At 41.5% G+C, this 23,418-nt stretch overlaps 3 protein-coding genes and 1 long non-coding RNA gene across 7 annotated transcripts in view; 2 read left to right on the top strand and 2 right to left on the bottom strand.

Moving 5' to 3' along the window:
* LOC109138490 (uncharacterized) overlaps window positions 1-10,380 on the bottom strand; it is a 107,524-nt gene extending 97,144 nt beyond the window's left edge. For 2 of the 3 annotated variants that reach the window (XR_003463331.1, XR_003463333.1), the window contains exon 1: window positions 10,280-10,380. This is a non-coding gene — a long non-coding RNA (uncharacterized LOC109138490). The remainder of the gene's footprint in view (window positions 1-10,279) is intronic. The other variant, XR_003463332.1, reaches the window with a different exon arrangement.
* Window positions 10,334-13,744, top strand: ccdc43 (coiled-coil domain containing 43). Its single transcript, XM_019258727.2, has 5 exons — window positions 10,334-10,577; window positions 11,699-11,792; window positions 12,401-12,536; window positions 12,707-12,762; window positions 12,982-13,744. The coding sequence occupies exons 1-5, from the start codon at window positions 10,404-10,406 to the stop codon at window positions 13,167-13,169; spliced, it is 648 nt and encodes a 215-aa protein (XP_019114272.1). The 5' UTR covers window positions 10,334-10,403; the 3' UTR covers window positions 13,170-13,744.
* On the bottom strand, window positions 13,740-19,420 carry moto (minamoto). Of its 2 annotated transcripts, none has more exons than XM_010739618.3 (8): window positions 19,292-19,420; window positions 18,910-19,008; window positions 18,213-18,388; window positions 17,833-17,937; window positions 16,238-17,687; window positions 15,680-15,814; window positions 15,072-15,249; window positions 13,740-14,989 (listed from the first exon to the last, which is right to left on the bottom strand). In XM_010739618.3, the coding sequence occupies exons 2-8, from the start codon at window positions 18,970-18,972 to the stop codon at window positions 14,802-14,804; spliced, it is 2,295 nt and encodes a 764-aa protein (XP_010737920.3). In that variant the 5' UTR covers window positions 18,973-19,008; window positions 19,292-19,420; the 3' UTR covers window positions 13,740-14,801. The 2 variants fall into 2 exon arrangements, with proteins under 2 accessions (XP_010737920.3, XP_027141163.1); XM_027285362.1 differs by having other exon boundaries at window positions 19,288-19,392.
* Window positions 19,421-20,284: 864 nt separating this feature from the next.
* LOC104925888 (frizzled-2) lies at window positions 20,285-22,701 on the top strand. Its single transcript, XM_010739628.3, has one exon. It carries the CDS (start codon window positions 20,446-20,448, stop codon window positions 22,078-22,080), a length of 1,635 nt encoding a protein of 544 aa, XP_010737930.1. The 5' UTR covers window positions 20,285-20,445; the 3' UTR covers window positions 22,081-22,701.
* Window positions 22,702-23,418: the final 717 nt, after the last annotated feature.

Genomic DNA, 23,418 nt, shown 5'->3' with positions numbered 1-23,418 from the left:
CGCATGTGTGTCTGTGCGTCAGCGGGACCTCCCAGATTACAAAATCAGGCCACCATGTTTACAAAGCGTGGAACAAGTGGAGGATTAAGAAAATCAGTTTAGGAAACAACAACCGTCACCACATTAGTGTTGCTGCCAAAATAATTCCCCAGTCTCCAGTGGGTTGCCTGACAGGCAGGATGGGAGTAAATCCTCTCACTTTTCTTTTCCTTTTTTTTTTTTCTTATCTTGTTTGTGTGAGAACTGCTGATTATCTTCTGCCAGCACAAGTCTGGCCTTTGGTAGCCAAGAGGCAGCAGAAGAGAGATGCTTTTCTAGCCTCACACATTCCACAGATAGACATCAAAGCCGTTTAATTGGCAAGAAAGAAAAGTTAGGCTTAAACACTGGATAAATTGGGGGGAAAGAATGATTTAGGTGCATGACCATCAATGCGGGAAACGATAGGATGTAGGCTCCTGGTGGTGCGGGTCTAAAAGAGACAAGACTGTGGACACTGTGCAGTCCAGTAGTAGATAGTGGGAACCTGAAAATGGGCGATGTGGGCTGGGACATGTCTCAGAGTCTAAACGCAAAGCATTTTCTTTTATGAAATCACAGCATCTGGGAGCAGATGCTGCGCTGCTGAGAACCCAGCTTAGATTCAGATTTCTATCTGTCACTCCCCGAGGATGTTGGCAGCGTGAAAGTGGAAGTCGGCGGGTGGGAGGTATCGCCATGAACGAGGGGCAGCGGCTGGGACAATTCTACCTGACTGGAGATCACAATCAGACGACAGAAACACACCAAGGTGAAGGTCGGATGAGGCGGCCTCGCACAGGACTGGCCGCACAGACAAAAGTGACAAAATATCAGTGAGTAAAAGTAAAAGTGACAGACAGGCAGCATATCTGTATCAGACAAGATCCCATTGTCGAGGAGACACAAAAAAGCTCAGACAGGCCGGGCTGACCTGCGCCCTTTGTCACTCACTCTCAAAGGCCAGGAGAGACTGACAGATATACTTGAATATCAGCTACCCGCTCTTGTTCTTTGACACATAAACTTCACTGCCCTTTCCACCTCCGGCACCCCGTTCCCTGCCAGCTATTCATATCCCCGCCCGCCTCGCTTGCGCCAATGCCCTCCCCCCTTGGGCAGTGATCTATCAGGAGTTTACGAACAGAAAGCACACAAACTTACGGTGGGTGGTTGGATATCCTCAACCAGACTATAAATACCACATCGGCTCCAGTCGCAGTGTCATTCCACTCACATCAAATTAACCAATCAGGGTGGACATGTCCCCTGAATTCTCAGCTCGTCAACTCAAGTGTGATGTCCTAATGACTGCCTGGCCGTCGATACAGGTCCACATAACAGTGGACCCTGAGGGGGACAATTAGGGAGAGTAGGAGATGTTTTCCTTGATAAATGTTGTCACTGCTGGTATTGGTACTAATAAGCTGTAATGTGCTGTTGTAGACTCTGATGACACAAAGTGTAACAGCACAACAGTTGGACAGAAGGGTGAGCCTTACAGGGCTTTACATTAAAGTGACACAAATACTTTTATTAAGTCAGAAGGGTCCGATCAACACATATGTATGTTAGTGTTGTGATGTGATTAGGCCTGCGTGACATACTGATACTTCAGCAAATGTGAAAAATTGTGCAGAGGAGGAAGAGAGAGGAAGACAAATGTCATTACCCAGTCCCAGCAGGAGGTTTGTTGTGATTATTGCAGCCCGAGCGGCAGCATCTCCGAAAACAACGTGATGACATTGGTGGTGGTGATGAATAATTTCTACTCCATTAACATGTTTGCAAAGAACTTGTTGTAGCTGGGCTTGATTTTATTTGATGTAAGCTTGTAAGAGTGCTTTAGAAAGTGTGGCTGCAAACGGGTGTTCATGGAGGGAGCAATAATGTGCTGTGTGGCGAATGGGTCCTCGCGAGAGATTCAGATTGTCCCCTTGGAAATATGTCTGTGTACAAGAACTCATGTTTATTACAAACGGTGCCATTTGCTATATACGCCCTTGAAAAGTCAAATTCCTCTCTGTTATGGTTTTCAGCAGCAATTTATAATAAAATGATAATGATGCATAATTTTACATAAACTGTAAATTAACTATTCAATTAAGGGAATCATTTCGTGTTTTTCTCTCTTTCTTAAATTGATGTTGTTCTATTTCATATGATCGCTATAGTCCGTTATGACAGTGTTCAAGGGGGCACGTTATATCTACCTTACACCACTAGGTGACTGGCTATATTTGCAAGCTTTGTCATGATTTGTGATTTATGCAGAGAGTGATTATTGGTTGATCTATTTGATTAATCAGTGCGCATTCGAATTTATCAACACTGAAAACTGTCCAAAAACCCAAAGACGTTTAATTTACAATAATATGACAGTAAGCAAAGCAAGTCCTCACATCCAGGAAACACTGGTTATGGCACTTTCCCTTGATAAATGGCTTTAATGATTAATCTATTGTCAAAATGTCACAGGTACATTTTCTGCTGATCAAATTATCAATGAATCACCTACTCATTAAAATGCTGCTTGACGGCTGGAGTGCGTGTTCTGTTCTATCCCCAACCAAACAATGCATAAAGAAGCCTCCTTATTGGCTGGAAGCAGAGAGACCAGATAAAGAATTGGAGACAAATCATCATCATCATCAAGGACACTGTGAGAACACAGGTGGCGTGAGACTGCACCACGCTGCCTGATATGTGAGTGAGTGACGGCTACCAGTAGAGCAGGGTTGACTCAGCCCATCAGCAGACGCGACACCAGTGCCAGTCTGAGGAGCCAACCAACATTCAGCACGAACGGCTGAGGATAAGCCTCGCCGGACTGCTCTCCCTCTCTCTCCAACTTTTACTTTCCTCTCTGTGACACCACCCTGCCAGAACAGTGATGGGAGGACGTGCGATGTTGTCAGCGTGACAAACGTGGTGTCGCCCTAAACTGTCATGTGCTCATTCGCCTGAGTCAATATTTACCCTTATTTGAGTAGCCTTGTTAGGCAGTCATCTGACAGCAATTCATCTGATTACAGACTTATTCAAATGTGGCATAGGCGAGGAGAAAATACATGAGGAATTGCTTAGATCGGCGGTGCATTTGGGGAAACATAGCAAAATATGGGAGCTTGCATGTAAACACCCATGGCATCATCCTGACACTGTTTTGTGAGGGAGAGGAGAAAATTGCATTCAGCTTTCAACAGCGAAATAACAAATCATTTTAAAATGAGGTGACCGATGTGTCACAGTGGATAATAAGTGACGACTGAGGGGGTTGTTCTGCTTTCAAGCACACCAAGTCAGCACATCACGCATTCATTTACAGAGACCCGTAAACGCAGCCTAAGTACAGCTAAACCTACAGTATCTATTTCCTTTTTGTATCATCTGAGAGAAGCCCCCAAAATCCATCCTTTATGCCCCATACCAAGCCAGGTCTTCAATTTAATTCCCCATCTGTGGCCAGCTTGAAATATTATCCAAGAAATGAGATCCGTGCCCCTGAATACAGAGTGTGAAGCCGTATAGGGAGAAGGATGGAGACATGGCCTGATTCTGTGGCTAAGAGGCATGCCTTAGTGGGGGGAGGAGGCCTGGATCCCCTCCCCAAGTGGCATGGCTAAATATTTGCCCTCCTCCACTTGGCTGTCTAGACACATCCACTCAGCTCCCTTTCCCATCACTCCTCTGTTCTGCTCAGAAGCAGCGAGAGCTGGCGCGGTCAGTCAGGCAGGGCGCCAAACCCACGACAAAAAAAGTTTCTCCATGCTGCCAGAGGTCACGGAAGTTCAACAACCTGGAAAGAATGGGCTTTGCATTTTTAAAACCTCTGGGCCAACATTTGGGGAGTCACATGCACAGCAAGCGAAAAAAAAAAAAAAAAAAAAAAAAAAAAAAGCTGTCAAATGGTCTTTGTGCTTTCCAATGATTTGAAGAAGGGAACCCTCAGAAGTCGTCGTGCGGTCTCTGCAGACTTCTCCGAGTTGGTGTTCCATATTCATTACCTTTTTTTTCCCACCCTTACAAGGCAAGGTTTTAATTGCCTACAATTCAGACTAAAAAGCTAGATGAGCAGAGTGAAAGCACCATAGCTCCTGAGAGGGAGATGTGGGAAGTCCACCACCACCAGCACACTCAACCTGATAAACGCATAACTACTAATAAGAGCCCTCATTATATTTAACCAGATTATTCCCTCGGCTCTCAGCTCAACTCGATCTTTTCTTTTCCTCCAAAGAGACACACAGTCACTGAGCTTCGCCAACTTGATGAACCAGTGTGCATCACTGCTATATAGCCCCTGAAGATTAAATCCATAAACAAGCCAAACAAATCTTTAATTTATGACTTTATGACTGGGCTCCTCTTTATGCATCATATGAGTCGACTCGAGTCAAATTTGAGCCACAAATGTGGGAACTTCAAGACAAAAATTGACAAGAACCAACGATTTGGCTTTTACACCGCTGACTCATTTCTTCACTTGGGCTTAAACTTTTTAATGGAAATGTCTTGAAACCATCCCTGACCACAGCTGTCGCTCCTTGTAAGAGGACACTAACAACTTTTAAAGAGAGAGTTCAACTTTTTGAAGAAAACACTTATTCACAAATACAGAGCAACAGCCAGCAGCTGGTTAGCTTAGCTTAGCACAAAACCTGCAAACTGGAGGAAAAAGCTAGCGTAGCTCTGTAACATAAAAATTTTAAATGTTTTTTTTTATACTTCCATTTGTGTACAGATTAAATAAATAATATAACATGTTAATTAGTGAGCTTTAGAGGTGTGTTGAGCCGCATTTTGTAATAGCGGTGCATTTTGTAATAAACGTCCAAAATGTAATAACTTTTTCATTTCATTGTGTAATAAAGCCGCATTTTGTAATAAACTGCCCCAACGCATTTTGTAATAAATTTTGCCGCATTATGTAATAAGTTATTACATTTTGACAAGATTATTACAAAATGCACTTGCAACTTTTTTATTTTCTAGGAAATGTAATAACATGTTGCATTATGTAATAACAATTCTAAAGCATAGTTTATTTGTTTGTTAATTGTATTTTATTTTACTTTAAAGTATTTGTAAAAGCTAGGCCTATTATTAGTATCACTGTATTAGCCTAGTAGCAGTACTTAGCAATTACTATCAGTACACTATTCAAAGGTTGCATTAACAGAGAATATTATGTAAATTGCAGATTTTTTGCATTTGGTAATAATCTTGTCAAAATGTAATAACTTATTACATAATGCGGCAAAATTTATTACAAAATGCGTTGGGGCAGTTTATTACAAAATGCGGCTTTATTACAAAATGAAATGAAAAAGTTATTACATTTTGGACGTTTATTACAAAATGCACCGTTATTACAAAATGCGGCTCAACAAGGTGCTACGCTAGCTGTTACACCCTGTTTCCAGTCTATGTGCTAAGCTAACCCGGTGCTAGCTGTAGCCTTATACTTAATGTACAGACCCAACATATTGAACTATTGCTTTACATACTTAGTTATGATACTACAGAGATTAATCGTCTTTAAGCTGAAGTAACATTTCTAGTATGTCACCTTTCACACTGTAAATGCAGTGAGGCAATATTGGCTACCAAGATTTGATATCCTTTATGTGGTCCTGCAGAATCAATAAGCATTCAGCAATGTTTAATTATGACAATCTGACACTGACAGATGCACAGAAGCAGCCAAATGTTACTTCTGTTGCTAAAATCACTGACGCTGTAACAGTAACATGTCTCTTACTTATTACTCTTTCTCTGCTAACCACAGACTGATAAGAGTTTGTGTCTCTAAGTGTGTGTTGCGTGTGTGTGAGAAAGAAGGTGAGCAAAGGGAATGAATATACTGTAGAAGAACAGAAGTACAACGCCACAACAATTAACAATCACAGATACAACATAACTTAAAATGATGTGAATTATTATTTTATGTTGTTGCTTTAATTACTGTTTACATTTTAAGCAACACCAGGGACTTATCCACTAAGCCCTCGTGTCTTCTTTTTCTATCACTGACGTCATCCAGTGCTGAAATTACGAAACTTATTTAGACTTTATCACATTCAGTGGCGTAGTAGTGCCTGAAAAAGACTATTTTTGCCCCATTTTTTTTTAAGTGGCACGTTCAGCAAAGAATAAACGCCCTGTGATCTAAACAGTGACACATAAAACTACTCTTGCCTATTCATCTCTCCTAAAAATGGGCCAGTAGTATTTGAACAATGTGACTTAATGTGACTTACTCTGCTGCTTGAATTCAGGGCGTGAGGAGCATTACGAAATAAATATTAACCACAAAATGGAGCAATAAGTGCTCATCCACAGATGGGTAAGACAGCTACATAATTATGCATTTTGAGTGAATTATTTTAAAAATGGACAACTATGTCATGCCTTCATCATCCTAGGAGAAAAAACACAGGACACCATTGAATGATGGGCATCAGGGGGGATTTAGTGAGTGTATTCCAATGCCAACTTAAAAAATAATGAAGCATACTGTATGCATGTGTATACCCTGCACTATTCCACTGATCACGCTGTTTTAACACTGCCATTATTTGATTTAATTTCTAATTATCGCTTACAATTGAACAGAATTAACTGAAACGTTATAAATGGAAATACAGGTCTCTTAAAAAAAAAAAAAAAAAAACAGCACCAGCTGATTTAACAGGCTCATTCAAGTCAAGTCCATTTTATTTATGCAGCCTCAAGGCAGTGTGCAGCATATTATTCATATTACCAGCATTTTAAACTTTCAGCATTGCTACAAGTGGAGCTCCCATGTGATGAGGAAGCAGTCTGCTAGAGAAGATGAGGAAACATGCCTGTTACACATGCTGTGTTTCATTCCTCTGCGCTGCCTGGTTGTTCTGGGCTCTGGTGATATTCTGTCACATTAACGTTGGAATAGAGGATATGTTGACAGAGAGAGGACATTGCACATTGAGACTGTAGGGCTTTTCTAGAGCTGGTGGCATTGGGACATGAAGACAAGTGTGTATTTCCGTGTGTGCGTGTGTGTGTATGTGTGTGCGCGTGTATAGAGAGAAACGGTTGCCTGTGGAGTGGAGCATGTGGATGCCCACCCACTCAGCGGCCTCGCGGCCCTCGTCATTTCGCATCAATCCACAGCCCCTCAATATAAATAGGACAGGCGTCCTAAAGCTATGCGGTGCTAAGAGAGGCAATGGCATTATGCATCGACCCTGGACCCCTCAGACTGAAATATGACTACGCCTGCGTGTGGCAACAGCACTTTCCCTTTAACTTGCACTCCACTCTGTTAACAGGGAACTATTTTGGCAGTTAGTATATATAAATAATGTGGCTACACTAATACAAGGAAAGTAGTGGCCGACGCACATTAATAAAACTGTGACATTCAAAATCTACTTCCAGTTTTAGGTTTGAAACAAGTAAAATATTTTTCTAAGAGTTTAATACTCTCTTTTTTTTGTTTCCTGTGCTGATACTTCTTAACAGCACTTACCTGCACCTTCATTTTTACTGAGTGACTCATCAGCACTTACATCATAAAGCATGCTGACAAATACTGTATTATTATTATCATTATATATACTTATATGATAGAATTGATGCATAGTAAACAGCTGGGCAGATGTTCTAAGTACTGAGCATTGTGCACCAACTTATAGGTCTGGTTTCACAATTGTTTAAGGGTGTTTTATGACAGTTTTACCAGTCAAAAGTACAAAGAGAGCTTAACATGTGAGCAAATGTGTCTGCGCTGTAAGAAGTTGAAGGTGGTGCACGAAAATAGAGAGTACAGTTCCACACGGTAGCTTCCCTGTGGCGTCACAGAAGCTTCACACTTCATTACTGCAAGGCCAGCAACGTGTGAAGCCATTATGTAGGAGAAGTGGGAAGGGGTGTGTGTGTGTGTGTGTGTGTGTGGGTTGGTGTGTGGCTATGTGCATGTTAGGGGTATAGAAAGTGTAGGGTGTGCGTGGTGGGCGGAGGACAAGGAGGAGCAGGGGGGGGTAACTAATAACCCCCTTTTGCTCAAAATGCTTTCTGGAAGCAGGATCAACCCATTCACATGGAAACATTGTTTAATATATTCCAACAGCTGGGAGGTGTTGTCTGCTGTCCCGGTGTCAAATGAAAGAGGACGAACAAACAGCTGGCAGGGCATTTTCTTGCTCCACAGCACTGCTTACAACTATACTTTAACAAACAGAGTCTGATGCACATGCATGGAGCAATTTGCAATGAATCACGCACTAAATAAGCTCCAAACTGTCATGCAACTAAATCCAAGACTCAGCTGTATCCTCTGTCTCTGCCACGAGAGGAGGGAACAAATCTGTGTCCTCTACTTCCACCCAGAGGACAAAAGCAGAACATCACACTTGTTATGCTATTTTTTTGATAGCAACACATCTGTATGGCCTCCATTTGCCCAGTACTGCAAAAATTGACGATATATCTTTGCTAAAAATACGTACCGACTTACCGACTTATGTCTTACTCAACCTCAGTGCCAATAATGCATTGCAACAATCACACAAATTAATCGTCAAAGAAGTCTTCCTCTCACTTACAAACAAATAGTTTTTTCCATATTTTGGTGTGCTGTCATAATGATTATGTTCTGCCAAAGACCGTTTGACTGCCAGCTGCCCACTGAATTTAAAAAGAATGGCTGATTATTTTGAAATCAGCATTTCAATTAGACCAATCCTGGCAGGCGTATCAGTGAGTGCACGAGTACTTCTGTAAACTGTGGGACAATCGAACATTAATTTTCAATCAAGAACTTTGGGAGTTGTGGCAGTATCCCAGAGCACTTAGTGTATGTGACTGCCAACGATGAGCGTTTAGCACTGATTGAAATTTTGGCTGCTGAAATTAATTCAACAAGCCAGGCTAGCAGCAAGTTATCACAGCCATTTATATTCAAATGGACGGTTGACAAGACCTGTGTTCACAGACTGCAAGCTGTAATTTAGCTTGTAGGGTGCAACTCTTGAACTTTAGTTTTCAAAATTTACTCTACGGGAGGAGGGGAGTACACATCAACGTGGAACAGACATCAGAGAGGGGCAATCAGATGTGGGCGTACTGTATGTGGTGATTTGGTAAGTCTGAGAAGTGGTCACATAGGATGGGGAAGACACAGAGGGAGAAATAAAATACACAAGCTGCCTATGACGGCCATCAGGATGCTGAACTCCCTCCCAGCACTGCCCCCTCTTCCTTCTCCACCTGCTGCCCCCACAAACTCTGGACACTGCTGGCCCCCCCGTTGCCAAACCAATGGCACCTGCCACTTTACTTTACAGACTCAAAAAATATATTTGCACACCAAATTTGCACTGTGTACAGTCTAATGTTCACATATTTCATTGTTGATTGTACATTAACTGTAAATAAGTAAATCCTGTCCATACGCCATACTACCATACTTATATTTTAGATTGTAATTATTCCTATTCTTATATATATATAATATATTTTTTACATCTTTTACTATACTCGTGTCCATGCTGTTTGGGATAAGAGAGAAACGTAAGTTCGATGCTCTGTATGTCCTGTACACATAGCAGCATTGACAATAAAGTTGACTTTGATCACAGTAAGTGACATGTAGGTGGATGGATGGATGCGGCATGAGATTTTTGTCTATTTTCAAGGAAAATTCTAGATGCAAGGGAGATGATTGGATAGTTAACATTACATTACTAGTAGATTTAAATTTACATCAATTTGTTTTATTGCGGCATTTCCTGATTAATCAATAACAGCTTTTATTTTGAATGTTATTCGACAGCAAGTATGGGCTATACATTTTAGGGTGAAGATTACAAGAGAGGAAATTAAATATTATATCAAATATTAAGCGAAGTGATACAGATTTTTTTTGAAAAGGGACATTGTTTTGAGTGCTTTTACAAGACAAATAACGTTTGTTGCATGAATAGGATAAACTTAAATGTATAATCTGATGTAATTATTGTAGAAATTCATGTTTTCAAAGTATAAACAATGAAAAAAAACTGACATAGCATGCTAAACTGGGCCACAAACCATGATTTCCAGAAGGGATCCAGGTGACGCTTCTTTATTTATTTTATTTTTTTTTACCTTTTTTGTGTTGACACCTGGTTGCCACTTGACAACTAGGCCCACAAATCATGATTTAATATTGTCAATTTATACACGATTAAATTATTAAACGACTTATTATCAAATGGCAACATTAATCAGTTACCTGGACTTGGACGCCCTTTTTCTTGAAACGTCAAACACGTGCTTTTTTTCCACTCCATCTTTTTGAACAGGCAACGACAAAGGACAGCCGTGCGCCATAACGAAAGACCCCAGAAAGAGCCAAGATGGCTGCGCCCCTGACAGACGCCGGGGAGTTTGAAGTGTGGCTGCAGGAGCGTCTGGACTCTCTGGAGCTGGACCGGGAGGTGTACGGGGCCTACATCTTAGGAGTGCTGCAAGAAGAGGAGAGCGACGAGGAGAAAGAGGACGCGCTTCAAGGGATTCTGTCGGCTTTTCTGGTGAATATCCACAGCGGCGTGTCAGACACACTGTGTGTGTGTGTGTGTGTGTGTGTGTGTGTCATGTGTCGCTGTCAGTCTTGTTGTTGTCGTTCATGGTCGACATTATCCACGTTAAACGCAGCAGCGTGTCTCCAGCTGAGGTCCACACACACACACACACACACACACACACACACACACACACACACACGAAGCCCATTCACAAATGTGCAACACGCCTAACATGGTTTCAAACGTGTCATATTTTAAGCCTGCTCTGTAATAACTTTTGTATTTACTTTATTCAACTTTGATTTCACCTTATTAACCTATTTATATGCTGGGTTTATTAGCCTATATGTGTCTCATGCGTAATTATTGTTGGTTAGATAGATAGATAGATAGATAGATAGATAGATAGATAGATAGATAGATAGATAGATAGATAGATAGATAGATAAATAGATATACTTTATTTATCCCAAGCTGGGAAATTATAGTGCAGCATTACACAAAGTGACAAGTGACAACAAAGAATAAAAATATACTATAAAGCAAAATATACATAATAAAATATCAAAAAAGCAATAGTAAATACGATAAAATTAAAATTATTAAATTAATATATATTAATTATTAAGTTATTAAATGCCAGGAGCTGTGTGTCTGCTGTTTGTAGTCTCTCAGTTATCTGCAGCTTCACATTCACCATTATTTTGGTGAAATTTGTCAGTTATTATGACAAAAATTGCCGGACCCCGCCGTGCAGTATCTCTGCGGACCCCCCTAGGGGTCATGGACCCCTGGTTGAAGACCCCTGCTTTAAGGTGTTTGGACATTGCTGGCTATGAAGAGGATGAGTCCTGATATTGAACAGTTAATGCTCACACAACTCCCATCATATAAGTATGATATCCTTCTCCTTGTAAAACTTTTTTTTGTGTAACTCAAAGTCTGTCTTTGCACTCAGCCTCTAGGTTGACAGATATTGGATCACTGTATGCGGCATGTACTGGCTGTGAATGAATCCACCGGGTGCTGTTGTTCCCCCCGTAGAGAGTTCATCTGTGTCTTAATTATCCATCGCCTGCTGCGTGTCTAAAACGAGCTGTTGCTTGTCCTTTTGTGTGTGTGTGCAGGACGAGGACTCCGTGGAAGATGTCTGCAAACAGATCATCAAGCATTGGACAGAGTGGCGCAACCGTTCGGCAGCCAAGAGAAACGCCGATGATGGTATTTATGTGGCTTTGATTCATTCACGCGCAGAAAGAGAGAGTTCAGCTGTTCGTCAGGGAATCGGTTATGAAGGTCGGCAGCATCTGGGCGAATCTTGCAAAAACATCCAGGTGCAACGCACTCAATGAAAAATGAGAGCGACATAAGAAACTTAAAAATCCAAACTTCCACAAATGTAAGAATTCATACAAGTGTTTCAAAAAGGCAGCGGTCTCACCAGCTCATTTAAATCTTGACTAAACAGCGAAGACAGCCTGCTGCCGAGTCTGTCTTCGATACCAGTTAAACATACAGAGGGATTCACGCTCTTGAGTTTTAAATCTTTTGTTTTGAGTTTAGAGCAGAGTGCAAGACGCGTTTATCTCCGGAGAGATTAACGTTCCTAAAAAAAGAAAAGAATAATTCAACAAATAAACAAAAGAAGTCCCAGAGACTGCAGAAAGTTTTAGTGCTTTGAGGGAAGTGTTTATGCCAAAGTTTGTTTATTACTACATACATAAACCAAAAAATATCTGTATGCTGTGTGTGTAAGGCAAGCAGGTGCTTTTATTGCAAATAAATGAACTACTAAATGTTATTATGTTTTATTCATTCCTTTTCTGTAGCTGAGGTCCAGGCCATCGCCAGCATGATAGAAAAACAAGCTCAGATTGTGGTGAAACACAAGGAGGTGTCGGAAGAGTCGAAGAAAAGGAAAGAAGCCCTGCTCGCTCAGTACGCTAACATAACGGACGAAGAGGAATATCCTTTCATTTGCAAACAGAGCGGTCCACCATTCACTTCACTTACCGATGTTTCTGACAGATCACACATGAATATTTTCATGAGAAGAAAGCAAACGTTTCATGTTGTCTCATCCAGTCATTGTTCCCTTTTAGTCATGATAATCTTCGATTCCTTGACAGTAGCACTGAAGCTGAGGAAGAGGAGCCAACAAGTGGAAGTAACTGTGTTGGGAATGATAAATGTATCCTTTTTAAAAGCCATTTATGACCACTATTTAAAATCACACCAAATCCAGTGTTAATTATTGCAATATGAATGGCTAATGCAATAGTTACATAACCGTGACTGCACGATACACTGCTCCTAGTACTTACACCTACACGTAATGGTAATATGCAGGAGTGATACATTAGCAGAGTACGCTTGCTTTCACCCAGCTGTCCTTTACTGAGAGTGTCAGCCCTGTTTAAGAACACCAACGTGGAAGAGGTGATGAGCAGACAAAAGCAAAAGCGGGACCAGGCTCGCGAAGACGCTCACAAGAAGAAGGAAACGGACAAGATGCAGCGAGAGAAGGACAAACTAGCCAAACAAGACAGAAAAGAGAAGGAGAAGAAGCGTACACAAAAAGGCGAACGCAAAAGATAAAACCGAGAGACGGGGACACTTTATACGTGGGAAGATTTTGCTACAAGACAAGAATGAAAAACACGGTCATCGCCTCTTTTTAACTAAACCCCACTGGCACCTTCAGTATGCTAACATGTCGTCATCAGACCCTCCTTGTTAATCACTTGCTTCAACTCGTTATAGGGAATCTTTAAATGATTACATTTGTGACTGAGTCGGTTTTATGTCACTGATCTCTGCTAATGTGTTGTTTGAAACATGTAATGCTTTGACACAGTTGCCCCTGAAATGATGATATCCGATTGTAAAGCGACTCAGTCCACACAGTTTCTGCTGTTTCTCCTCTGTGCCGTCATCCTGCAAATGCCTTTTGTCACTACACAACGTCTAAGTAAAGGCAAACGTTCACGTCAGACTGTTTTTGCTTTCATTCATAGTTTTAGGTTTTACCGTCAATGCATTATGTCTGAGAATCAGAACAAAGGAGCGGTCTCTAAAGTATACCTCGAATATATCATGTACCACCATTTGAATGTTTATAATGAGGTTCAACATCTTTTTAAATTAATAAAAAAAAACAAACCTTCAAGCCATTTGGATTGCTTTATTTTGAAATCTGTTTATAGAACAAGTAACAGAAAAAATAAAATAAAAGACAACATGAACTTTAAAATGACAACTGCTCCTACTCACAAATCATAGTAAGAGAAGTACTACGGACTTGCTGGATACAAGCTTTGGTCCTTAGACAAACTGTCTCACTGTTAAGATTTGATAACGCTCTCTGATAATAATAGATTAATACAATTAATCATATATTTTGTTAGTGTTAACAGAAGTTTCAGAAATTAACGTGAACACTTTGAAAAACAATTTATAAGTTATCACATGCATATTAAACTACTGATATAGACCAAGTCTGATCTCACTTTTTAACTTGGCTATGTTACATTTCGCTGGTAGAAATCATATTTCTTAATGTCGTGTGTTTTTAATGTGATTAATACATTTCAATTTAAGACAATGAACTTCTTTAGAAGTTTGACTGTCGGTTCAAACTTGCAGATTTTTTTTCTGATTATAGCATGTTAAGGTAACATAAGAAAAACTGTAGCTGCAGAAATTAATTTGAACATTTTTAGAAAACATTTTAATATTCAGCATGTTCATTTTTTCAAACTGCTGCCCTTATGATTCAATTATTGCCTGGGAATAGCTAGAACTGGGGGTTCCATTACATTCCAATAAATAAGTAAAACAATGAAGAATTCACTGAAATCTTCCTCATAAATAGTGTCTTTAAATATAACAGTGATGGAGCGAGATTCACGTTAATTTGGAACTGACACTAATTGAATGAAGTGAAGTTAAGATGGAGCAGGACAAAAAAAAATTACATTTCATGTAACTCCTACACAACGTAACAACAAAAGCCACCTGGAGCTCCCGGGTGCTAAAGGGTGCATCCATCATTAAGCTTCAAACTGCTCGTCTCATTTTCTGCGGTGATCAGTGTTGCAGGTAAAATGTCACAAGTAACAATTGTTTGTTTTTTTACGGCACCCTGTAGCTTATGTAGAATTTATAATCAGGGTATGGACTGGTTTTAATGTAATCAACACCTTTAACTCATGCTTGTTGCCTCCTAAATTAAAACCTAAAAGAGTATCCCTCCATTGGAGAGGGGGGCCTCTCTGTGACTGTGGCCGCCTCGGTAACGTGGTGGTCCTGCTTGACAGGTGTTGGTAGTGTCGTCTGGAGAGCGCACCACAGGGCGTTGCGGAGTTTCCTCGTGGTAGCAGCTAGGTCCTTCAGTGCAATGACCAGCAACAGGGTGTCTACGAAACAAGAAGCGAGTTAGGAGCGGCAGCATTTGAGAGAGAGAGGAATGTAAAAGCCCGTCGCTGCCGCACGAGTCACCTCTGTCCTCTGAGAAATTAGCTCTCTGCCGCTGGTGTTTGGACATGTTGGTGATCTCCTCCCTGCGTCTCGCCTGGGCGATGCAAAGAGCCTTATGATGCCTGTTCAGCGCTGTCTGGATGTTGACGTGGAGGGTTATGTTGTGCAGACTCTCCATTCTTTCCAGAAGGCTTGCCACCTGCAACACACCAACACAATCCATCAAAAATGGATTTCTTAATGTGATATTCTGCGTACATAACTACTAGAACAAAACACAAGCAATATTTATGTTGCGTATCTATGTAAATGAGTAAATAATGTAACATTTTTATTAAAAAATAAGTAATAAAATAACTAACTACCCACAAAGCTGGGTCTTGTTACTCCACACACAGCCTATTAACGAGGTATCGCACAAATTGCACAGAACTGTGTCTAATTTAGGTCTTTGAATTTGTATCTAAGTATATTATTATGGGTCCAAATTAATGAAAATTAAACCATCCTCCTTAAAGCTTCAGTGTTCACTGGCTAGAACTGATCCAGATGTCAGAACATAACAAGGCTGCTGTGACCAAGTTCATCTGTAGATGGCAGCATGGAAGCCATAAATTCAGAGGCCTCACCCTTGCTTGTTCTCTCATCTGGTTAACAATGAGGTTGTCGACTCTTGTGGCGTTTGGTGGCGTTTTGGGCAACTTAGTGTTGGTCACCGTTGCAGTCCTTTTCCCGACAAATGTCTTCGCGAGGATCATCTCTGTCTGTAATAATTAGAATAAAAAACAAAACAAGTGAGGACGTGACAAACAAACGCACGCACAACAGCAAAAACAGCAAATTCTTCTAAAGTTCATTCTTGCAGACAATATAATAACAAAAATGAAAATATATATTAGAATTTGCAGTGCTCATCTAAAACATAAATGTTTGTATCTTCTTTTTTACATTTGCTGACAGGGCATAAAGATGCTGGCAAAGTTACACAGTAATCACTTTGTAAATAAGTTGCTAATACCTGGTCCCTCTGTATGCCGGACAAATAGCTCTCTTGTTCTTCTGACAATATTATGTTGTAGTGAACAAATCACAGTGATGCAAACTATAATAATATTCAATCAAACAAATATATTTATTTGATTTTCTGTGATGCCATTTTTGAAAATCACCCCTGAACACAAGCGTACCTTCTTTCTGTCCTTCTCCAAACACCTCCACTGCTCGTAGCACTCGTCCAGGTAGTAGTAAAGCTGGATCATAGGTCCTCCTTGATTCATCACATTTGAGGCCATGCCACGATGAGTGCTCTCTCCTTTGCAGGTCATCATGTCACTGACACAGGAGCTGAAAGCTGCAGGCTCGTTGGGCGACGTCATCTCACCCATATCCATGCCAGGAACGCCACCTCCGTAGGGTAGTGGGGGTCTGAAGTTTAAGCTGGAGGAGTTGATGGGCATGCTGGAGTGTCTTCTGGGGTCATTAACAGGATACATGATAGGAAGGAGCTGCTGTGTGTTTCCTGCACTGACTCTGCTGTTTTCTGCACCAAATCTCGGAGAATGCATGCTCCCCAAGTGGTCAAAGTACATGTTCTGTGAGATGACCTGCTTCTTATCGCCCCCTCTCATGTTAGAGTTGGTTAGGGGTCTTGTAGAGAAGCCCTCCCCCGGAAAGCCAGACGTATGCATCCTCTTCTTTTCCTTCTGCATCTGTGGCCTGATCCTGTTCTGTATCTTGCCCTGCTGGATGTGATTCTTTGAGTACTGGTTCATGCTCATGTTGATGGGGAGTGAGCTGTTCTCTCTGTGAAAGGTCGTCTTGTTTTGGTACTGGTTTGGGAGGTTGAAAGATCCCGGGAATGGTTGGTTTGGCTGCTGGAAGTTTTGGGGGCTGAAAGCAGGTACATCTTGAAAGGCATTACACTTGAACGTTTGGTTCCTCGCGTCTCCGTTTCTTTCCATCTGCGCTGTCCCAAATTCTCCCACCAGCTGTTTCTGGGTCTGCATTGCAGGACCGGTGATTTTCCATTGTTCAGCCATGCTTTCCTCATGGCGCATGCCTGTCTGCCTGTGCATGTTTGGAAAGTCTCCACGACATAAGCCATCGTGCTCACCAGCCATGAACGACTGAAAGCTGCTCACCAGGTGGTTAATGTCTTGTGGCATGTACTGCTCACTACTGGTGGTCTTTGCACTGTTCTGGATGTAGTGGTCTTCGAAATAAGGATGAAAGCTGTTATTTTCACTTTGAGGTAAGAAGACATCACTGAGGTCAGGGAAATGATTCTGACTATTCCCTCTGTCTTTATCGGCCGACATGGTGTTTTGTTGTATCTGTGACAGGCATGCGTTTCCTACGTTGGACACTGGTAGACCTGGTGGTAGTTTCTGAGGACGCGGGGTATAGCTGTCCCTGTCTCCATTGGGCAAATTAAAAAGCCACGGTTGACTTGTAGCGAGGCCATTGGAGTGTTGAGAAAACTCTTTGTCCAGTGACTGTCCCTGCGCTTTGCTTACAGACTCACGAGACGCATAATTCAAAGGGCTATATTGCATTTTAGCCTCCGACTGAAAATACTGTAGCAGTTCATCTCTCAGTGTCTTTGGAGACCAGACAGGATTAGACGTGGGAAGACACCTGGAAGAAGAATTCCTTTAATGTTAGCATATATAAATGAAAACGTGTTCCTCTCTGTGGTATCACAGACATAAAACATGCATTACATTCAGTCATAAACTATATACCTATCTCTACCATATGAAAACATCAAACCTTGACATACCCTTCACTGTAGTAGCTTTCCTGTGAATCTGCTTCATCCAAAATATTTGACACTAGACCCTGCAGATCAGTCTCCCCGTCACAATCAATGTGTTCAGTGGGTTTCCTTCAAGCAATAGAAAACATCCTTTAGAGTGATTTTCTTTTCGCATTAAAAACATTAATTTAACAGCAACAATAACAACTCTATTTGTTTTTCCATGACAAATAGGCACCCAGTGGATTTAACCGCCTCTAAATGAATAAAACCCAAAACCTCTTTAATTGAGACAGAACAGCAGCAAGGCTGCTGTAATAACACTGCTGAAGTGCACTTACAGTAGGATAGTGCTCATTATGAATAATCACACATTTATACTGAACATAGTTAAAACCGAATACCTGCTTTTAGTGCTGCTCTGGGCACAGCTGATAAGGCCATAGGGATCGTCATCAGTGTTGTAAGACCAGGGTACGTAGGATGAAGTGTCCTGTTCCTGCAGTGAGACACCAGGGATGGAAAAGGGCAATGCCGCACCATCGTTGTTTCCACCACCACCACCTACATTTACACCGGCCTAACAGAGAGAGAAGCAGGTCACCTGAAAAAATCTTTTCTACTGTATTTTAGAAAATAATAATAATAATAAAAAAAGATTTCTCCAGCAGATCAACACGAACTACAAAACTTCAAATGATTTCAGAATAATGCTAAATGTTAACATAAAAACACAAACGAGATCATTTAAGCTGAAATGATCAGTTCACTGATTGATGAGATGATTGGTAAACAATGACTCAGCAACTATTTTAATAATAAAAGAATTTATTGATTTCATGTAAATTAAATACTTTGGTTTGACTGTGATTTTCTGTCATGTCACAGGTCATACATTAATTGAGAAAATAATCAGCAAATTTATTGAAAATGAAGATGATCATCTGTCCCAGGTTGTGAGATAATAATTTCTGCTATGGACCAAGATTTAAACTAAAAGTTAAAAGGATCATGGGCTTGTTAACGAACATGGATAACTATGATAGATGAATAAAAAAGTTGCTGATAAAAAACGCCATGTCATATAAAATGAAAACTTACCCGAGGCTGGAATGTGGGAAAGAGTGAGTTTGCAAATGTGCTCTGATTCCCCTCGAATGCCATTCTCAACTTGACCTTGTTCTTTACTCCATTACTGGCCTGCCAAAAACACACGATACTTATTATGATTAATATTTGATATGACTTTATATGAGGTTTTGGGATCACATACATTATACAACATTAGCTAGCTAACTGCTACGTCAGAGACGTTGACGTTAGTGGTTTAAGCTAACGAGCTGTTGACGCTGCCTCGGCTAAACCTGGACTCAAGTTTCGTCCTTATTTAAAAAAAAAAAATGTTTTAGTGCCAGTCAACTTTGGCTTAAACTTTGGCCTAAAACACATCGAGTCATGTGAGTGAAATACGGGACTAACCTACCTCGGTCCGTTAAATAACGGGAACTTTCGGAGTTCAACAGTTTGTTTCACTGCGCGTACATTATCCTCAAGTGCTCTCGTGCGCCCCTCAGCTTGACCCTAGAGTTCGATGTTGCCCCTCGCGACCTGAGCGCGCATTGGCTGAGCCTCGGGGAACTGGATTTTTCTCGTCCAATTAGAATCGAGCAGAAAATCCGAGCGCATAGTAACATCTGTGTGTATGTGCGTGTGTGTGTGTGTGTGTGCCCATATTTTCGGTTATGTTATGATGGTCCACAGGTGGTCCCGTCACTGTGATGTACACATATATACATAGACTTGTTATTATAAGAATTATCATCATCTTTCTTTTTTCTTCATTGACATTCCGTCAGTATTTAGCATATTTGTATTCAATCAAAGGGTATTCAGTCCAATTTAAATCAAATGTATATACGTAAGTACCTTTTATTAGATTACTACATATATATACACACACATAAACAAACGCATACTTTTAGATAGATAGATTTTTGCTCGACTAATTGATCAGATGTTAATGTTGGATATGAATATGACATGGACATGAAAGTGCACTCTGTGGGGAGGTCCACCTCCACCTCCACCTCCTTCTCCTCCACCTCCACCACCTCGTTTAGAGGACTCTGGCTGGGCCACGCAATCCAGCTGTGGAGTGAAGTTTGATAATATTAGCAAAGAAAACACGACCAGCAGGCTACGGGAGCGACATTACCTTCAAAATAAAAGCATACACTTTGCCAACGTTAACGAGATCATTGCCTTTTATTCAAATTGGATAGTATGAACTATTCAGAGAACATCATATGAGTATGATAGTATTTAATTTGGTTTAAAATGTTTTGTGTTAACTGAACGTGGATTGAAAGGATGAATACTCGTATATTTAGGATGTTATTTTGAAAGCTGTAACCGGAAGTTGATCTTTTTATTGTCGCTGCCTTTACAATGGTGAAGGAGTTGTCGAAAAGAAAAAAGTCAGCCAGCAGTGTTCAAAGAGACCAAGCAGAGAGAGAGAGAGAGAGAGAGAGAGTAGCGCTTATCAAAACTGATAAAAGAAAAATCATTTCCAGTACGTTCGCCGAGCTGAAGTTGTTGTCTGAGAAACTTTGGGAAACTTTGGGAAACTTTGGGAAGATGAGTTTTTGGAAGACCTGGTGTGCTGCACTGCTGCCTCTGCTGATATCAGCCCAGTACCAAGGGGACAACGGGATAGTCGTCCCGGAGCATGGTTTTTGTCAGCCGATTTCAATCCCTCTGTGCACGGACATAGCCTACAACCAAACAATCATGCCAAACTTAGTGGGCCATTACAACCAAGAGGACGCGGGGCTGGAGGTGCACCAGTTTTACCCTCTTGTGAAGGTACAGTGCTCGCCGGAGTTGAAATTCTTTCTGTGCTCCATGTATGCGCCTGTGTGTACTGTGTTGGAAAAGGCCATTCCTCCGTGTAGGTCAATCTGTGAGAGAGCCAGACAGGGCTGCGAGGCTCTCATGAACAAGTTTGGCTTTCAGTGGCCGGACAGACTGCGCTGTGAGAACTTCCCCGTGCTGGGAGACGGACAAATCTGTGTGGGCCAAAACGAGTCCTCCCCGGCCACTGTACCACCCATCATGCCTGTCCCAGGGACACAGGACATCCCCATGGTCAGCACACATGACAGGCCTTTCCGTTGCCCCTCTGTTCTCAAAGTACCCCCTTATTTGAATTATAAGTTTTTAGATGAGAAGGATTGTGCAGCTCCCTGTGAGCCATCAAGGAGTGGTGGCAACATGTTTTTCAGTGACAAAGAGATTCACTTCTCCCGCATATGGATTCTGATCTGGTCTGTGCTTTGCTGTGCGTCTACATTATTCACAGTGACCACATATTTAGTTGACATGCAGCGCTTCAGATACCCCGAGCGGCCTATCATCTTCCTGTCTGGCTGCTACACCATGGTCTCCATAGCCTACATAGCTGGCTACTTCCTGGGGGACAAAGTGGTGTGCAATGACAGCTTCAGCCCAGAAAGCTATAAAACCATCGTCCAAGGAACCAAGAAGGAAAGTTGCACCATCCTCTTCATGATGCTCTATTTCTTCAGCATGGCCAGCTCCATCTGGTGGGTCATCCTGTCTCTCACCTGGTTCCTGGCAGCAGGTATGAAGTGGGGCCATGAGGCTATAGAGGCCAACTCTCAGTATTTTCACCTGGCAGCCTGGGCAGTGCCAGCCGTCAAGACCATCAGCATCCTAGCCATCGGGCAGATCGAGGGTGATGTGCTCAGCGGCGTCTGCTTTGTCAGTCTCAGCAACCTGGACCCTCTTCGAGGCTTTGTGCTGGCCCCTCTCTTCATTTACCTCTTCATCGGTACCTCTTTCCTGCTGGCCGGCTTTGTGTCACTCTTCCGAATCCGCACCATCATGAAACACGATGGCACCAAGACCGAGAAGCTGGAGCGACTGATGGTGCGGATCGGGGTGTTCAGCGTGCTCTACACCGTCCCAGCCACCATTGTTATCGCCTGCTTCTTCTATGAGCAGGCCTTCCGAGCCCACTGGGAGCGCAGCTGGGTCAGCCACAACTGCAGGGGCTTGGCCATCCCATGTCCTATGCAGAGCGGGCCCCGCATGACTCCAGACTTCACTGTCTACATGATCAAGTACCTGATGACACTGATTGTTGGTATCACATCTGGTTTCTGGATCTGGTCTGGAAAGACTCTACACTCCTGGCATAAGTTCTACACGAGGCTAACAAATGGCAAACACGGAGAGACGACCGTGTAGAATAAAGGGACATCTAAGTGTTGCTGGGACTATTTTGTCTATTATTACCTGTTTCTTTTGTGATAGGTAAGTAGCACAGAGAGTAACTATAGGTTCTTACACACATTTGTATTCACCTCAGCTTTATAGCCACACATGTATGCCGAACTGAGGGTCAGGGTTTGACAAAAGGGCAAACTGGATAAACAAGGACTAAACCTGACTGTCTGAACAAATAACAAGCATGACTATGGACGCCATGTGCTGAAATGCTCCCCCCTCCTCTCTCTCTCTCTGGCTCTTTTCTTAAAGCCACCATAAACTCAAAGGGAATGATGATCCCACAGCCAAGAACACAGAGAGCGGGCGGGGAATGAGCAGTGGAAGAACGGCAGTTTATTCTCTCTGTAAACATTTCATGAAAGAAATTGTAAATAGTATTTGTAAAAACATGAAATTATATATTTGTATTTAAAGAAAGTAAATACTTTTCCTCATCTGCCAGTGTACCTGCTTTACTTTCATACTGTAACAATGCCACATATTATACTAGTCATGTTCCTTTTTTTTTTTTATGAACTGCTGGTCATAAATTACTTTTTATGGATTAAAAGAATGTCTACTCTGTTGGATCGAAAAAAAGCTTTTTTTCAGTTTAGCCCACCCTACTATGACTCTCTAACCAAAAACACATCGAGATATCATCAAATAACTATAAATCAAATGCTTGATATGAAACTGAAGTAAGTCCAAAGGGTGTTTTTCTTTAATTGTCTGCTCTCCCTTATGTTCAATATACCTTTATGATTAAATAATATCTTGATGACAAGTTATTTTCTTTGATAGAAAAAAAAAAAAAAAAAAGCAGCCATGTTGTTTTCCTCAAGAGGGTTCAGGCTGTGTCACACCTGAACATCTGTTGCCTCAGACTGGCAGGCAACAGTAAAGGATTACTGGAATTCTTAATGGAAATGAGTTTCTTACACAAGAGTGTAGGCATCTGGGAAATATAAGGAACGAGTTTGTTAATCACTCATCATTACAAATTGTCACTCTATTCTGAAACATTTCACATGGACGTGTTTTGTGTCTGACAAACTGGTGCCAGCCTGTATATGTGGCAGAGGTTCCTCACACGCGTACACTAACATCCCCTCAAAGTGCCAAACAAAACAAGAAATTTTTTTTTTTTTTTTTTTTTTTTTTTTGCACCTCTTGTGAGGGAGGCTTCAGTCAAATCAACAGGAATCATCTGGCAAGCAAAAAAGTCTGTGCTGTTGCATAGGTGTGAAAATGTTCCTGCCTGCCTTTTTTTGGTGGAGAGGAAAACAAGGGTTGTCCAACTTTGCTGTAGTGTTA

This window comes from Larimichthys crocea, chromosome XII, assembly GCF_000972845.2.
Source record: "Larimichthys crocea isolate SSNF chromosome XII, L_crocea_2.0, whole genome shotgun sequence".
Lineage (NCBI taxonomy): Eukaryota > Metazoa > Chordata > Actinopteri > Sciaenidae > Larimichthys > Larimichthys crocea.
The sequence above is the reverse complement of the archived record's forward strand: the minus strand, read 5'-3'. Positions and strand labels throughout refer to the sequence as shown.

What these genes read in the sequence shown, in the direction of transcription:
- ccdc43 (XM_019258727.2), top strand. Translation starts at nt 10,404, where the DNA reads ATGGCTGCGCCCCTGACAGACGCCGGGGAGTTTGAAGTGTGGCTGCAG. An exon ending in CAAGAGAAACGCCGATGATG is followed by an intron (nt 11,793 to 12,400) that starts GTATTTATGTGG and finishes CCTTTTCTGTAG; the next exon opens with CTGAGGTCCAGGCCATCGCC. An exon ending in CTGTGTTGGGAATGATAAAT is followed by an intron (nt 12,763 to 12,981) that starts GTATCCTTTTTA and finishes TGAGAGTGTCAG; the next exon opens with CCCTGTTTAAGAACACCAAC.
- moto (XM_010739618.3), bottom strand. Translation starts at nt 18,972, where the DNA reads ATGGCATTCGAGGGGAATCAGAGCACATTTGCAAACTCACTCTTTCCC. An exon ending in CAGAGCAGCACTAAAAGCAG is followed by an intron (nt 17,938 to 18,212) that starts GTATTCGGTTTT and finishes TATTGCTTGAAG; the next exon opens with GAAACCCACTGAACACATTG. An exon ending in GAAAGCTACTACAGTGAAGG is followed by an intron (nt 17,688 to 17,832) that starts GTATGTCAAGGT and finishes TTCTTCTTCCAG; the next exon opens with GTGTCTTCCCACGTCTAATC.
- LOC104925888 (XM_010739628.3), top strand. Translation starts at nt 20,446, where the DNA reads ATGAGTTTTTGGAAGACCTGGTGTGCTGCACTGCTGCCTCTGCTGATA.